The sequence below is a fragment of the Prinia subflava genome, chromosome 1, assembly GCF_021018805.1.
Source record: "Prinia subflava isolate CZ2003 ecotype Zambia chromosome 1, Cam_Psub_1.2, whole genome shotgun sequence".
Lineage (NCBI taxonomy): Eukaryota > Metazoa > Chordata > Aves > Passeriformes > Cisticolidae > Prinia > Prinia subflava.
The window spans coordinates 41,271,000-41,288,807 of record NC_086247.1 but is presented as its reverse complement, the minus strand read 5'-3'; the positions used below and the strand labels follow the sequence as shown (position 1 = coordinate 41,288,807).

The following is a 17,808-nucleotide window of genomic DNA, read 5'->3' as shown; positions in this document are numbered from 1 at the left end:
TTTTCATTCTAATGAAATATTTCTCTCCATTTTAGACAAATATCACTTGCTGTGTCATAGCACATGGATTTCAGGACCGCCTGTGAAGAGGTAGGATCAGATTTTATTTCAAACAATAGTAGAATGAAAATCAATGAATTTTTAATAATATAAATATATGTATGTATATTTTAGATATACTTTTATATACTTTTTTCTCCTTTTTTATTTCTCCACCTGAAGTTTTAGGAATTATATAGTCAAATACAAGTTATTCAGCTGATCTGTTCTTGGTGGCAGATGGACTTTGTAGCAGAAGATGAAAGAATTCGTGCAAGTGTATTCATCACTGGACCTCACCTCTGTTCCCATTTACCTCTTTAGGCAAAATGTAGGTGCAGGCAGCTGTTTTGTGTGAGCTTTGCTCTTCTTGAATTGTTTATATCTGAAAGCCTGCAGATGAAGAAAAAAGGCAACGGAGTCAGGAATCTATCTGGTGCTGCTCAGCGGAATCAAGGGGGAAATGTAGAAGTATGGGAGAAGGGTGGGTGGGGAGAAGGGAAGCTGTGAAGATGACCAAAATGAAAAGCAATTCCATTCAGATTTAGTGAGGTAAGAGAGTAATTTTTGCCTAGAATTAGTTTCATAATGTCAATGCAAAGTACTTCAGTCTCCCTCCACTAGAGTTGAGGGAAGTGCTTTCTGTGTTTGTGCTAATTTACCTTAAAGAAAGCAAATAAAATGTATTTGTAGACATTAGCAAGGGCTTTTTATTTACTCAGTGATTGTCTATGAACATTTTTAATGTGATTTTAACAACTTAATCAATTGAGACACAGTGAGAACCATTTACAGTAAATTATGTAATGACTTTATTGGATTATTATAATTAAAAAATCATGACAATTACCTGTACACTGAAAACCACAAACAGCATTTAGGAAGGTAGAACTGGAAACAGTTCTACCTGGCTAGAACTTTAAGTATGACCATGATCCCATGAAAAAATAGAAATTAAGGGATTGGAACAGCACTAAAATCAAGAACTACCTGCAGCTAAAATCAATTGTGGCTTGAGAATCAGTTATTATAAATTTGAAGAGAAGAGAAAATAAGCAGACTAAAGAATACCAAATCATGACAGCATTCTGAAAGGAGTAATAGGGCCAAAAACTAATATTAAAATGAACCTTGCCTTTGGGAAAGAATACTGTGTTTTTCCAGGATGCTATATATTCATGCTTTAATACCTCAGAAAATGCATGCACAGTGTAAATTCTGTAGCAGTATATTCCAGATTATTTGTATGGAAGAAAGCATTCTTATTAATCTTGAGGTTTGGCTTTTCAAATAGGATATTTTCAGTTGGAAGGAGTCTGCAATGGTCCTGTAGTCCCACTTCCTAACTGCTTCATGTCTGACCAAGGGCTAAGGCACGTTTTTAGGGCATTTTGGTTTTGGTTTTATCATTATTATTTCTTTATGAATTAATTTATTCAAGTTAAGAGGAAGATAAACATTATTTTCAGAGTTTTTTTGTGTTGTTATTCTTTAAACTCTATAGGCTATTTAGTGGCAATTAACTTCTCTCTGTGTCCAGCACATGTAATGACAAGAGCAGCCACAGAAAGACAGTGTGGCATATGGGTCCTATCTTAGCTTAGTGAAAGCGCACTGACAGATTTATTTTGTTCTGTATCTAGTTTCTAATGGGGCCACTGATCTCAAATTTAACTTTTTAAAAATCAGCTGATTTGCAGAGCTTCCATGGTAGACAGGGGAAAGAGAGGATGATTCCATCCATCCTAAAAAACCCCTATAATCTGGAGATCGCAAAGAAGATCCTTTAACTAGCATCTAAACAAAATTAAATGAGGTTGATTTAACCCAAGTTTATATGTTTTGTGTAAAATGAGGTTTGTGCCACAGAATCAGTGATGTCACTTCCAAGACTATGGCCTATCTATCTCTTCCCAAAAAGAAGTTAATAAAATACAGATTTCCAACTCACTTTCATCAAATGCTTGTGTCTAAATAAATAATCAGCAGCCTTATTCTTGCACATAGTGTAATTTTTAATGAAAACCTTAGCACTATCATTGTAATGCATCATCTGCTTTGATTTTTGTTTGAGGGAAAATACAATGAACTAGATCTGGACGCCCAGGAGAGGGGGGTCTGCTGCAGCTCTGTTTGCCTGGGTCCAGAAGGATCATGAGGGTGAAGATGTATCCCCAGGAGGCATATGGAGGCAGAGAACACATGCACACTGGGTGTATCCATACATATTTTTACAGGCCTTGTGCAATCCAAAACTGATTCCATCGTGTGTCCCATGCTCCCAGGCACTGACCTCTGCTCACTCCAAGGGGTGCTATGGCATTTCCTTAGCATAATGGGTCTCACACTCAGACACTGGACCTGAAGCTGTTCTAGGACAGCCCTGGCAGGGGATCCAGGCCGGGTGTCCCTTTCTGAATCCCTAATTTGGGTTCCCAACTGCTGTTGTGGTCCTGTGGCCCTTGGAACCTGTGGTAATGGACTTTCAATAGGCTGATGGAACTGGGCAGGGTGTTACATGGACTTTAAATCTCATCCATCCAATTATTAATTCATTAATTTCTTAATGAAATGTTTCACTTGAGGTCAGTATAAGGTGTAACCATTCTGTCAGGTATTTCAAGTCCCAATATATACCTTTCAGCTGTTACTTTTAATAAAATTTTCTTCATACCTTAAATTTTGCCAGATTTGTCACCAAAACTTGATCTGGTACTTGAGCTTCTTACAAAAGTGAAGGTAGCAGCTGAGGAAAAGACCATTGTGGCACTACACTCTTAATTAGCTCATGGTTCTATTCCATCTTGGCACATCTCTGGCACTAGTTTAGTCACTTCAAACCACAAACATTTTGCTGTTATTTTATTTATTCCAACTACTGACACAGAGTAGCTGTAGTCTTTGGTCCAGGTATTTTTGTTTAATTGATTCTCTTAGTCAGTACATTTTAAATCTTTCATTTAAATCTTTCTATCCCCTCCATCCCCTATTGTATCAAATTCTCAACCATACTACATATGTGGGAAAAGTATCTGCAGTCTTCTATGCCGGAAGACTTACTAAGAAGTTTTTGATTACAGCAGTAAAAGCTGTTGTGAAGCGTCTTGACTATTTGATCTTCCCTTTCCCCTTTTTGTTTCCTTTCATCTGCATGTCCTGGTGCTGTGGCCACTATACTGCCAGAGAACTGAGATTGCTCTCCCAAACTGGTGAATGCAGCCCAGATTCTTGTTGGTACTTCCATCCTTAGTAATGGCAGTAAATGGTTTGAGCTGAGTTTCAATTAGCACAAAACCAAAATTTTCCACACAGATGCACTGCGTTTAGAAACACTATAGCATATTTTTCATGGTGTCTATGACATAGTCAATTTTTTTCCTTAAATGACTTTTCATTCTAATTCATTTCAATTAACTGCTGCTCTTGTGCACTGGAGGTCTCTGAGGGAACCTTAGTTCTTTCACAGTAGTGATACTTTCATGCATCCCTAGTTTCTTCTAGTGTCTGCTAGTGAGATTTGGTTTGAGATTTGCACACTGAAATAGTCTTGTCTTCTCATAGGTACCTGCATGTGCACTTTATATTCCTACAGCAGATCTGATTGGAGCAGTCAGGGTTATTATAATGAGAGATTAAACACAGATACACAGACAGGTAGAGTTTTTTTCCAATGTCAAAATTATTTCTGGGGTCCTAATGATTATTTTCTCCCCTGAGCATCTTCATATCTTCAGGCTGTGCTGCCTTTCAGGGCATCTTAAAGTACTTTTATTCTGCAAGAAAATGCTAGGCAATTCAAATGGTACTACAAAAAGAAGAGATCTTACACATACATACACACATTTTTTTAAGGGAAACTACCTGGTATCTGAAGAGGTGATTTTTAAAATTTTTTTTTGAGTGTGGTTTCTCAGCTTGCCACTTGTGGGAATTTTTTCACTGTTTCATATTTCATTAGTCAGTATTCCATGCTCTTTTCCTTCATTGATCAGCAAATATATCCATTTTGTTGGTTCTTTTGTTTAACAATTTCTAAACCATAAGAATATCTAGCTCCTTTTTTACCCTTTATCCCAAGCTTTTTGAACTTTACAAGAGCATAAATAAGAGAGTCACTGGGTTCTTAAAACGTTCTCTTTTACTTGCTTGACCTTATTCTATATTCTGAAAACTATCTCTTGGAAGATAACCTCAGTCTCTGACATAATACTGTCCTCTGCAGTGAAAGTATCCTTCTGTTGAAATTGAAGACTTGGGATGATTAATGCATTAGAACATTTTCCCCTGCAATTTTTTTTTAAAGTTCATATTTTCCATGTACTTTATGAACAAGACGCATTAGCAGCTTTATAATTTTTTGAAATCTCATTCTTTACTTCTAATATCTTGGCTTCCCCCGTCCTACACCTCCACCCAATATAACATCAGACTTAACATTCATTTTTCTACTTACACTCTATTCATTTCTTTTCACAGTAGTGTCCATTGTTTCTTTGAAGGATTAATTGAATTGGTAAACTGTTTGCTTTATGAGTTCTATAAATATTCTTGTAGATTTCACAAGCTTTATAATTTGAAATGTTCTGTTATTCAAAGGTGTAGTGACCTCTATTTCAACATCATTCTAGTTGGGGGGGCTTTTCTGCAACAAAATGTGTTTTAAATTTTAAGCCGTATTTAACTTTCTCCTGAATTTCTTCCCTAAATATTGCTATATACTTTTATGGTCTGTTTCTAGTGACCCTTATGCCATTTTCTGATTTACACATTTCAGACTAAGCTGCTGTTTTCATTTGTTTATAAATCCTGTTAAACAACAATGCTGGGATTTCTAATACTGTGGGTTTATGGGACTTTTCTTAAATGAAGCTTCAACTCATGATTTAATCTCAAAATCACATCATGGAAAATGGCTTGTAATTTAAAATATCTGTTAGAATGTCATTTAATAGGTGAAGTAAATTTGAAGAAACATACATGTTTTCACTATAGTGTTCAATTTTATAATACCTTCTCTCTTGGGTTCAACTCCATAGTCACAGTAAGCTCTTGGGCAATTCAGACATCTAAGTGGCATCCTTACAGTGTCAGAAAAAGAAAATTTTTGCTTTGAAAAAGTACCTTAGCTTAGTAAGAAGCTCATATATATAAATATTTATGTTAATATATATATATTTTCCAAATGTCTGATTTCCATTTTGTACTGCAGACTGTATGAAACAAGGACTTTCTCTATAAGAATTCATTCTTTCAGTAAAATTACTTAGAAATAATACTTACAAACAAATACTTACCTGGCAAATACCTGACCAATTAAAATAAATTCAAGTCCAAATTCAGAATTTTCTGCAGTCCTTTCAGACTGGAGTGTACAGTTCATATGCAGGAATGGACTTGCTGTCCCTTGGATTGGAAAATGTTGGTATCTGATTGAAGAGGCTCTGAATGACAAGCTGAACACAGCTCTGTGTGTCTGGGCTGCATTCCAGTTTTTGACAATATAAGTGCTTTTCACTTAAGCTAGCAATACCGCCACAGAATGTGTAACTGGACTGTTTAAAAAACATCCCATATATGGTTCTGACACTTATTCCTGCCTCTTGAATCCATTGCTATTACCTCCTTAAATCCAATGCCATTACCTCCTTAAACCTCTGATTCAATTTCCTTTTTTATTATTATACTTATGATTATGAAGGAGTGACAGGCATATCTCCAAATACTCAGAGGTCAGCCTCAGTTCAAATAAGCATCCAAAAGGGTGGATATTAATCTGAAGGAGCTAGGTACACATTTAAGGCAGTTTTGTATCCTGTTCTCCTTACTGCTATCATGTTCTTGATAGCAGAAATAAATTTCAGGACTTAAAACCAAATTGCAGAGGCTTACTTTATTTTAGGACATAACAGTCAAAGTAGAAACTAAAAATCCAGGTCACCTTGCATAGAAATTGTGCTGAGATTTATTTTTTTTTTTCCCCTTTTTCTTCCTTCCACTTGCTCATGGACGAAACTATTCTGGGATATTTGGTGATTCTTCCTGCAGATATGAAACTATGAGAAACAAAACTAAATAAATTGTTTTATTACTGTAGGGCCAAAGACATAGATAAGGTACCATAAAGGAGAAGATATAGCCATGTCTTGGAAACTAATTACAAATATTTAAAACTGCCTGAAAGACTGAGAAACTCTCTTTGAGAACAAAACATAGGAAATGTTTTAGAATTTTTTTCCTTGTCATAAATTACAAGGGAAAAAGCCAAAGACACAAAGAAAAAAAAAATCAACAGAAAATCTGCCAGCAGATTTGTATAGGCCAGACAAATTTAAAAAATACTTGTTTTGGAAGTTGCAGGGAATTGACTGCTAAATCAACAGGTAACTTTAATGATGTTTCTCCTGCAGTATTTTTTTTTTGGTATATATTTTGTAGGTACTCTGCTTCTAGTATACATGTAGAAACTGTAGTTTTCATGTGTATTTTCTCTGAAATCAATTTTTAAATATTCGTGAAGGCCATTTAACAAATGTGGAATATTTGTTTTGGTATGTAAGAATTTATTATTTTCTTTTAGGAAAAGAATCTTTAGGCCAGATCTTCTGCACAGTCCCTATGGACAGTGTGCTGGGAGTCAGGGTATGATTTTTAAGTGGCCTTTTTTTATTGCCTTGTTGCTCATAAAAAATGATCAGAATGTGACCATATTCTCTGCAACTGCAGAGCAAAAGCAGTCTGTGTCAAGGGCTCTGCCCACTTCTAGTGTTCCCTGATAGTGACCTGAAGCACAAAATTCACCATAGACTGGTGTGATGAAGCAAAAGGAGATCAGTTTTCAGCCCCTCTTGTAATTATATTAGTTCAGAAACTGTAGGCAGCTCCCAGGACATCAGCTCTTGCCAGATCAGTGCTCTTATCTAACTCAGCTTAAAACTGTGTCGAGTGAAATGACAGAGGCAGCCTTGTGTGGGTGCAACATTCACTGCATCTGTTATTTAGGTACCACCACCTTCCTTTATCACTGCTTTTGCTTGAAGCCACAGGCTCTCCTCTCATATGGAAACTCTTTCACCTCTTTACAATTCTTTCTTATGCATTCCTTAACACACCTCCTCCGCTTCATAAAAATGTGCAACTTCAAACTCTCAGTTTTCTTCCCATCTTTGCAGCACAGGAGCCCAACTCTATAAATAAGGTGATGTTCATGGTGATTTGGGCTCAGTCGAGGTTTATTGGCTTAACAAACTGTTATCATCTGACCTCTGCTTCTCTCTGCATGTTTGCTGTGAGGTGATGCAGTGTATCACACGTTTGAGCACAAGGGGATGGCTGCATGGCCCAGCAGCTCAGGCAATGTGCTGTTTGTGTAAGAGAGGAATAGGGCTCAGCCCTCTGCCAGTGACATGAGGAAGGCTTGAAGGGAAAGGTTTTAGCACAGCCTCACATGGAATCTCTTAAAAATTGGTATCAGGAACAAAAGGCAGTATCAGCCATAGCTCTGCCCTCCCACATCTCACACACACATATACACAAACACTGGCACACCATCTAACCTCTTAAAATATATGAGAGGGCAAGGGCTGTAGGCTGATCAGAATAATTTTGCTGGGGCCACATGAATTAAAAAAAAATGTTCCTGTGCACAACAGTTTACATGAAAGCATATATACAGGTTGTCTTCCCTAATTTCCAGCTCTGAAACAGGAACTAATATCTTTATTTTACTCTGTGGAACACTTTGAAGGGGGTGGGTGAAAGCAGCAAGAAAGAGGTTTCAACAGACAAAAATGAAACAATTAAATTCCGGTCTTTGTTCTCAAGGTCTTATTTGAAGTTACCTAATGAAACTCAACTCCATTCTTCTCCTTAACGTGGTGGTTAATGCAGCTGTCAGGTTGGAGAGGGAAGGTGGTGGTATAATTGAAGATTTAATTTTGAACTGTATTGTAAACTAGCTTTCATAAAACCCAACAACAGTAAAGTGGTTCATTACATTTTAGAATGTCTGATGTAAATAAGGTCCCTGAGTGCGTGTGATCAATCTTTCCAAGGGCCAAAATATTTTGCTGTTCCCAAGCTTGATTTGCTTGTTCCAGCTGAATAAGCTCAGCTCATACGCATTTAGAAACTGACTTGAATTTTAATTTTATTCTAATGTCTAATTGTGCCTGCTGTGGTTGCCTCTAATTCCAACAAAGTAACCCCTCAACTTTTGCAGAATGACTCTAGAGATTTTATAAGGTTATTGAACAAATCAGAAATGTGCAATCAAGTAAGGCAGAGTTGCTATACACAGTGTATAAGAGGCAGAATTTATTCTATTGCCAGTTTCCCTGGGAGGAGGTAAGGCATGTTGCAAACTTTGCTGTAGAAGAAAGGCATTTTGTAAGTGTTAGCCCCTTTGTTTGACCATAATTATTTACAATCCACATTGTTCACCTTCCATTGTCACTTACTACTTCCTTCACAACTCCAAGGAGAGAGGAGGCATTTTAGTATATAAAGATGAAGTTCCAAGGACATAACCACTCTTTATTTTAGTATTGTAACATTTTATATATGATATGAGAGAATTTTTCAGTACTGAAAGTACTGAAAACCTAACTTCTTCTGTGATCCATTTATTTTGTCTGTGCACATTAATCAGTTTCTCTCTTATCCTGTTCACAAAAAAAAAAAATCAAGAAAAGGCACCTTAATATTAGAAAAATGGTGTAGGATGGCAGTCGAGCAGAGGTTCGACTGATCTCAGTGCGAGTTCAATGCACGGAGCTCTTCATTTTTTTATTTCTTCTTACCTAGATTAGAAAGAATAAAGCAACATCAGAGCCACTTTCAAAGCCATGGCTGTGTTGCATACATTTGCTCCTGGCATCCTAGAAAAAACAATTTCCAAAGTTTGAGTGTTGAGTATGGAGCAGAAGTGACAGAACATTTTTTCAGTGGAGAACATTATATAGAGCTATTTAAAGATTGTCCTCGACCTTTCCACCTCTTTTAAAGTCTTGTGAGAGAGATTTAAACTTCTCTTTTGCCAGTGGCCTACTGTCAGTTCCATATTTTTGTTTGTTCTCTCCATGCTATGGATGTAAGAGCACATTATGGGGAGATCTTCCAAATCCTTTTTCAAACTCCTGTCTGAGAAGGAGCCCTCAGATTCAGCCAGGTCAACCTTGGCACTTAAACTTCAGAGAAATACTTTTCTTTCCTTGATCTCCTCTTAAGTCAACTTTTTATAGGGGGTGGATTGAAATCTGACCTCTATGAAGATAGTGAAGGTTTTATTATTGGCACTGATGAGTCAAAGTTTTTCAATACTTTTTATATGTGAATTTTCTTCTGAGATACATATGTGTATATATCTCTATCTCTATCTCTATCTCTATCTCTATCTCTATCTCTATCTCTATCTATCATCTATCTATCTATATCTATATCTATATCTATATCTATATCTATATCTATATCTATATCTATATCTATATCTATATCTATATCTATATCTATATCTATATCTATATCTATATCTATATCTATATCTATATATATCATCTATATCTATATCTATATCTATATATATCTATCATCTCTATCTCTCTATCTCTATCTCTATCTCTATCTCTATCTCTATCTCTATCTCTATCTCTATCTCTATCTCTATCTCTATCTCTATCTCTATCTCTATCTCTATCTCTATCTCTATCTCTATCTCTATCTCTATCTCTATCTCTATCTATCTATGCAAATACTTATGCTGGTAAATTACTTGTAAGGCTAAGTTTTTAGATTGTTAGTAAGCAGATTTCTCGTATTAAAAAAATGCTCTACGAGTAAGAATTTTGTCCATTGACAAAGTGTTACAAAAAGTGCTATTTTCAACATAACCTTCAGGGAAAATTAAATACTGATGGTACCTTCATATGTCAAATTTTTCAGTGCTCACCCTCTCAGGTATAATGCCCCTAAAGACAGTACAAGTAGGTACTACTGCAAAGGCACTGTTAATTGCTTGAAGATCATTTATTATATATTGAAGAATCCTAATTCTAACAGTATTCCTAATCTTTAGCCATAAATGTAAAATACAGAAATGGAACAAGAGCTAAGTTACTGCAGGGAGTTTTAGTCTTTGATTTATTTTCTCTTATTCTTAGCTCAGCATCCTCATTTGAAAAGGAACATGAAAAAGTTATTTCAATGTTGTATTCACAGACAAGGAATAAATAGCCCACAACTGGGTTCATGTTTGGTACTCACATCTGGCTAGTTTAGGGGTGTCATTGTACATGTCTTAATGTCAAAAATGGTGTAATCTGTGGATGATTAGCTTTCATTTAGTTTCCAAGTGGGGTGTCGTAATTTAATGAAAAGACAGAAAATAACACAGCTGATTTGAAGTGATTTGGAAGGAGTTTCACAAAATCATCATCGATGAAATAGCACCTTATTATTGCAAAATCTGCCTTTACTATTTACTGCTGTAACATTTGTTGTCTTGTAGTTCAAACACAGTAAATACAGAGATCATTGAAAATAGTTCGGGATATTTGTTAGCATATTTATGGTGACTGTGCCTATCTATCAAGTACTCATATTCAAAATGCCACTTCTAACAATTCAAATGCTAACTGAAAATAACTTTTTTTCTTTACTGCTTCCTTTGAAGACAAAGACAGGGGTTTGTTTGCTGCAGGATGGTAACCAGGAGCCTTTCAAAGTGCGACTGCACTTAGCCAAAGATATTTTGATGATCCAGGAGCAGGATGTGATCTGTGTGTCTGGTGAGCCTTTCTATTCTGGTGTAAGTAGTTTTTATTTCTTCTTTAAGATGTTCTTTACACAGAAAAAGTATGTATGTGTGTGCGGGTGCACACACACATCTGTATGCATTTGCTCCCATGGATTGGTATTTCATTTTATACTGTTAACACTAAGTGTGTTTTAATGTTTCTTTTTGTGAGTAAATATTAGCAATGCTCATCTAAAAAGCAGCAATAAGATAATCAGTTGTATGCATGGCTACAGTACTGTTTCTCTTCACTCACCCTTGAGTGTTGGAGCAATTGAATGTGGAAGGAATGACACGAAGAGTGTTTTTTGCAGGAAGTACAGATACCTCGATTTACTCACGTATCTGAGCATTGTCTGTGGAGCTGGTAAGATGCTTATGGCAGGGCTTTGCTGGTAAAGGAGTTATCTTTTATCCTCTGTTGCTGGGGATGCTTCCTGTGGCAGCCCAGCAGTAGGCTTCAGGAATGCTGTGAGGGTCTCTAGCTTTGACAGAATATCCTGTTAACAGAGATGGAGCAGAGGGATAATGGGGTTTATGTTTTACTACTTTTACATGATGCATCAGATTCCTTATTTAAGCATCATCTTGAATTTTGTGCATGAGAAACTACAGGTTTTTGGAAGATCTCTAAAATTTTATATAGAATAATATTGTAGGGTTTCGAGCTATTGTAATGCGAAGTTTTTATTTTAATATTAGGAGATAGGTACAAAAATAATAGAAAACTTTTAGTTTTCATTTCTATAGATGTTTTTGTAGCTACTGTAATTATATTTCGTAGAGACATTTTCAAGATTTAGGTGAAACTATTGTAAACATTCTGGTCTCCCTTTGAGCTGAATAAAATAATCATAGAATTTTGTGTTAAATCTTGTGAGGCATAGTAGTGTGATATGTGTTTATACAAATGCTTTGTTAATGCTATTATGTCTGCTTTATTATTTAATTGCTGCTGTTGCCACATACTTGCATCTCTAAAAACAAGTGCAATAAAAAGATATAAAGCACAAATAAAAAATAAATTGGAAGGATGTTAGCAGTGCGCAGAGTGTGAAAGATTAATGAAAAAATGTATCAAATGATCCTTCTCATGATTATGAATACCTCAAGGTGAATTCTTCAGAGCTTTTCTCTGAAACAAGAGGAACACATTACCTACAGTCTGCATAGAGTCTGGCTTTATTTGCATGACAAATCTGACATTAGCTTCTGTTTCATGCTGAACAAGTGCAGTTTGCTTATACAGATCAGTATCTTTTATGTGGAATATAGATACTCCTTTTTCCAGTTAGACACCCCTTTTCCTCAACAGACAAGACATCCAGCAGCCAGGATAGAAAGAAGTTATGAGTTCAAGCTCAAGCTGTAGTCGTTCAATTAGCATCATACACAGTGGCACCATTATTCCAGCAACACCATTCTGACATTATTTATTAAAAGATTTTATCACTCAGAAATACGACTTTCATTATTCTGCTGTAATATCTGTAATATCCTGCTGAACTTGTTATTTAAATGTCTTCATGAAATGCATATTAATTTTTTTCCCTTTTCACGGCAAGGCTTTCTCTTACAGTTTTCTCTCCTTAGTTTTGCAAAGGCTCTGTAGAAAATAATGGATTATTTGCTTCCCAAGTTAAATTCCCCCATGTTATTTGCTTATTCAATGCATTACTTGTTAACTGATTGATATTAGTGTGTTGATGCAGTTTCTTTTTCCTGGAAGTGTCACTGTTGGATTAGTGACTTTTGAGCACTCTACCCTGATTTCCTTTGGGATTGAGAATAGGTTTTTTAGCAGTAGGTTCATGCCAACTAAGCGTGATTGGCATTTCACAGACAGTTAACTGTCCTCTTGTCACAGGTAATTTGAATTATCTGGAATCATGTGCCTTGATTATCTACTATAATCACACAAGTCCCACAGGCTTCCGGTTCTTTTTTTTTTCCCTCAGTTTTATTTCTGATTTATTAGGTTTAATTTGTTTGTTTTTCTTATGTTGTACTTTGTTTGGTTGATTTTGTTTTGTTCTTTCTGTCATTCTAGAAAGCTGCCTGCATTTATCTTTCTTTTACCTGAATTCTACAAAGCAAGGGTTTTCATTAACAAGTGACACTGAATGCCTCAGAGAATAAACTCTTAAGGCATAAAAATAAAATTTGTAGCTGAGGAACAATAGTATTATTAAATTTTACAGTAGCTACAGTAAAAGTAATTTCTAATCTGTTTAAATAAATAATCTTTAAATAATTTGATTATAATGTTGTGCTTTCTCACTGCTGCACTGGTATGGAACGAAAGGCTATTACTGTGTTTCTAGTTCAGAACAGTGCCTCTTCTGTTTGTTGAGGCTGAATCAATTTGCATGCTCCTCTGTGTAGGACAGACTTTAAACAGGCACTTAACGTTCCAGCAGCATCCAGATCTGCATCCTGAGGAAAAATCTAAATAAAGTCAATGGCTCCTTAGGAATGAAGTGCTGTTTAATGTGAGTGTATGGGATAAGGACCTAGTTCTTAATTTGGAACACTTCTTTTGATGTTAAACAGTTCTAGTTTCCAAAACTAAGGAGGTGCAAAGAAACATTGTGTCTTCTTTTGTTGTATACAGCTTAAAGTAAGAAAATAAAATGCATAAAAGATTATAGGCAAAATAAGCAGTGTTGTACACTAAAAAGGAAAGCATCTGTTTCTTCAGTGGGCTGAAAAAAGTGATAAGCATTAGTCAGGGTCCTGCAGCAATTGTACCTATAGCAATTCCATACAGCATCAACCATCATTCAAATGATCATGAAGTACATCTAAGTTTGAGCATCAGTTGCATCAATAACTATTAAATATATTTATTTTTGTGTGCAATAAGAGAGTCTTGCTTTCCAAGAGAAAGAAATGTAGCAGGTTCAGTATTATGCTGCTAGCAGATAACCAGTGTAGATTTGAGCTCCAGTACAAATGGCCAAAAGTGGGATGAGAACACGCTGTGGAACTCAAAGCGTAGAAGGCAGTGTTGTTACTAACCTAAATTAAATCCTTGCCTGTAGAGAGGCTGTATATTATGGGGAGTGTATGCCTCACTTGGAGTGGCTTGTGTTGGAAGATAAGACCGCTGTCCCTTAGGTCAGGTACACCTTTTCTCCCAGAGCAGTCCCAGAAAGAGCTGAATTAAACCAGCTAGGAACCTCATCACTACTGATGTCAGAATCACAGAATATCTTTGTATAATCTTTTAAGAATACTTCTTTAATTACATGAAATTATGGTCACAAAAGTTTGCTTATGGTGTTCCATATAACAGTGTGCAGTGAGGCAACTCTCACTCTTTTTAGACAAACATGTAAATAGCCTGGACTAACCAGAATAGCCTCCTGCTTAACTTGGTGAAAATTATGATGGGAGAGGAGATAGCAAAAGGTATGGCATATCTGGAGTAGATCTTTTCATAGGAAAGGTTTTAATGTTTGCCATTCCAGAATCAATATTTTTATTTTACAGTTAATCCTCACAGTTTCTATCATCTTTCATGAACATCCAAAATTCAAGGAAAAGGATTATTGTGCTATATCAAGATAAGTAGTTTATCTGTCTAGGAAGCTGTGGATTTTTTTCTTCTTTTCTTTAATAAATTTTGTTTATTAATTGTACTCAGATTTTTTCCTACGCATAGACTCTATGTGGATGCAAGATAAATAAATAAGAGTATATGATAATGTACCATCTGACAGGATGGATTTTTGTATCAGCTATTCTTTTTCTAAAAGAATCAAAATAAACTGCAAGCAGCTGGCAAATTGTTAGGTACCAGGATAGTTCACATTTTTACAAAATTGTCTTAAATGTACTTTTAAAGGGTCATAGATTTTACAAAATACTGCTAAGTCACCTCATGATAACATACAGATGAGTCACATTTCTTTCAAGTAATTTGTTTCTATGCTGATGTGTAGTAAATGCATTAATTAATTAAACATTAATAAGTTCTTTTAGTGGTTTGATTTTTTAATTACAGATCTTCTGGGAAAATTTTTGTGAAGGTCAGTCATAACTCAATACTGATAAGTGAATGATTGAGGGTTTTTTTGTGAATTGATAGAGCAACTGCTCTCAGAGTAGCATGGCATTTGTCCAAGTGTTTAACAGGGGTTGATACAGTTGTATCTAGATGTAGCCTGTGGACTGTAGGACTGCCAATTGTTTTTGCCATAAAGAATAAAACTATCAATAAACACCATTACCAAGGCAAGAATGTAACACTGCCTCAAATTGTTTCACTTCAGCCAGATCTGTTTTCTGATATTCTTAACCACACAATCTTTTTTTTTTTTTTTTCTTTTTTTTTTCTTTTTTTTTTTCTTTTTTTCACTGTAAGCATAAAAAGATATGATATTTCACTTTCAGGATTGTCCTTCTGCTATTGTGAAATCAGGTGCTGAAAGATTCATAAATATCTACAAAGCCCATAAAGTATTAAAATATAGTTCTTAGGGATTTTCTAATTATTTTTTTTTAGTTTTGTATTAAATGCTTAATAAAATCTTTTAAAATAAAATCTTTTAAATTAAAACCTTTTGAATTAAAAACTTTACAAAATAGAATGTTTTTCTTGATATTTTAATTTCAATAATACAGTTATTATTGATTTTTAAGAATAAACATAAATTCAGAACATATTGCTTAACAAAGACATGTCTGGGAAGTCACATGAAATTATTACATTTTCCTTGCTTGAATATTTAGTTTTTTTCAGACTTCCTGAGAGTTAATTTTATATCTGTTACATTGGATCATTCTCTTTTGAAAATTATTAATTTTCTTGTCATATATTTTAGTGTTGATAAACCACTAAATTATTCAATTCACCAAATTATTCAATGAAGTTCAATTAACATTAGCAATGTTAGTGAATAGGAAAAGAAGAAACAAACTAAAAGCTTGAAATCATAAATAATAGTTTTGACTTATTTTCTCTATTGTCTTTATTTACAATTTTGAGTCTGATGTGCGGTTAAATATCAGCAATGCTAAAACAAAACTCCCTGTCTTGGAGAGAATTGCAAATATGTGCACAGATAGGTCACCTTTCAAGCACTTTCCATTCTTGTTACTTTCATAAAGCTACCAGTAAGAATCTCTGGGTTTTTTTAGGTTGTTGGTATCTGTCAGCTATTCAGTGGAGTGAATCCATTTTTCCACTGAAGTCGTCAAGTATCTATCAGATGGGGGCAACTTTTTTTTCCCTGCCAATCTGGACAGCTTTAAAGTGACAACCTGACAGATGTAAATAAGATTATTTAGGGAAAGCCTAAGGCAGCTTATTTTTCTGCAGCTACTTAAAAGTAAAAAGCATAGCAGTCAGCTGATGTTAAAAATGCCATTTATATTGCCAGATTTGAAAGGAAATAATAATTTTCCTCACTGGAACAAGGAGTTTCCTCCAAAAGAAAGAAAAAATATTGCAAATCAGAAAAAACTCAGAGAACCCAAAACATTGATCAATGGCAGTGTATGATGTAGACAGCAGCTGGAAGTGGCAGAGAATGTTCATCACAACACCTAGTGGGAGTTAGATCTTGATCATGAGTTTATAGGTTTGTTTCTCTTTTATTTCTATATTAAGAAAAGCAGTACTTCTGAAATGAATCAATAGTATGAGTAGAAATGTTATAGGTAGATATTTGGGTGAATGTTTTAGCTTTCAAACATGGGCTGCAGGTCTGGGAACATTTTGAAGTAAGAAAAAATGAAGGGTTGAGAGCTTTTTTTATCCTAGTCACTGTTAACCGCCTGCATGGCACCGCTGTGCTGGCCATCCTCAGTCCCCAGCACAGCTGCAGAGGAAGGGGATTTCCAGCTGACCAGGCATGTTGCAGCCCTCCCTTACTGCCAACCTTCTCCAGCTGCACAAGGAACTGAAATAATGAGACAAGCTTCAAATACCACATGATGGGAGTTGTTAGCAGATGAGCAAGTCTGCTGGCAAACCTTGTTAACACTATTAATTCAAATTGGAAATGTGACTGACCTGTGTCCTGTGTCCTTTACACTCAGAATGAGTATAAAGCTTGCCCATGTAAATTAATCCAAAGAAATGTCACTGAGAAAGAGCAAAGCATTACCAAAAAGAGGATTTAGAACCTTGAAAAAGTATGCAATAATTAAATAAAATTTTAAAATTCTCATTATATTTTCTTATTTCAAAATGTAGAATTAAGAATAGCTGATAAACTATATGAGAGCATGGCCTTGAATGTACTATGGTATCAAATGTTGACAGGTTGACTTATGAAGTTGTTGCCGATGTATTGGTTTTATCTTTATATTATTACATTTTAAAATTTATGTTCTAATATTTTCCTCCTTTATTTCCTCCTACGTATTTCCATGTCACTGTGCTATTGTAGATTCCTCTACATGTCTTTTCCTTTTTTCCCCACCTACTATTTTTTACTTCAAACCTTTCAGCTTTTTATCATGTTCTTCCATATGTAAAAGACCTTGGTCTCTGTTCTATCCTCTGAAAAGAGAGGTCTTGTTTTCTGTCTGTACCTAGACAAACTAATTCTTCATACCTTTACTCTTGTAAGATGAATATCAGACTCACCAGATGAATAACCACACACTGGGAAAAAGGTTGAGAAATGGTATATTTAAGTTTCACATGCTGTTAATTCAGTTTTCTGAAGATTTTTGAAGTTTCTTCATCCTTTTGTACAACATGTATTTGACTTCTTTCATAGAGACATATTATTAGATTATTAGATCCCATTAGATGACTGCTTTATATTATACAACATAGATCGTTTGAAAAGATGGCTAACTGAATATTATTTTTAGTTAGTTAAGCAATTATAAACTTTCTTTTATATCACATACCACTCAGTATGAAATACTTTAATTTTTACTGTGCTTAAGATTTAAGATAACTTAAAAATAACATTACTCTTGACTAATAAATAGTTAATGATTACCTAGGATTCTGT

General features: G+C 35.1%; 1 protein-coding gene across 9 annotated transcripts in view; it reads left to right on the top strand.

The window, feature by feature from the left end:
- The window catches only part of SNTG1 (syntrophin gamma 1), a 321,667-nt gene that overhangs the window by 162,642 nt on the left and 141,217 nt on the right, over positions 1-17,808 (top strand). For 6 of the 9 annotated variants that reach the window (XM_063394328.1, XM_063394336.1, XM_063394373.1 and 3 more), the window contains exons 2-3: positions 36-90; positions 10,706-10,840. In XM_063394328.1, coding sequence (XP_063250398.1) covers positions 64-90; positions 10,706-10,840 — 162 coding nt within the window. In that variant the 5' untranslated portion in view covers positions 36-63. The remainder of the gene's footprint in view (positions 1-35; positions 91-10,705; positions 10,841-17,808) is intronic. The other 3 variants (XM_063394382.1, XM_063394391.1, XM_063394399.1) reach the window with 1 other exon arrangement.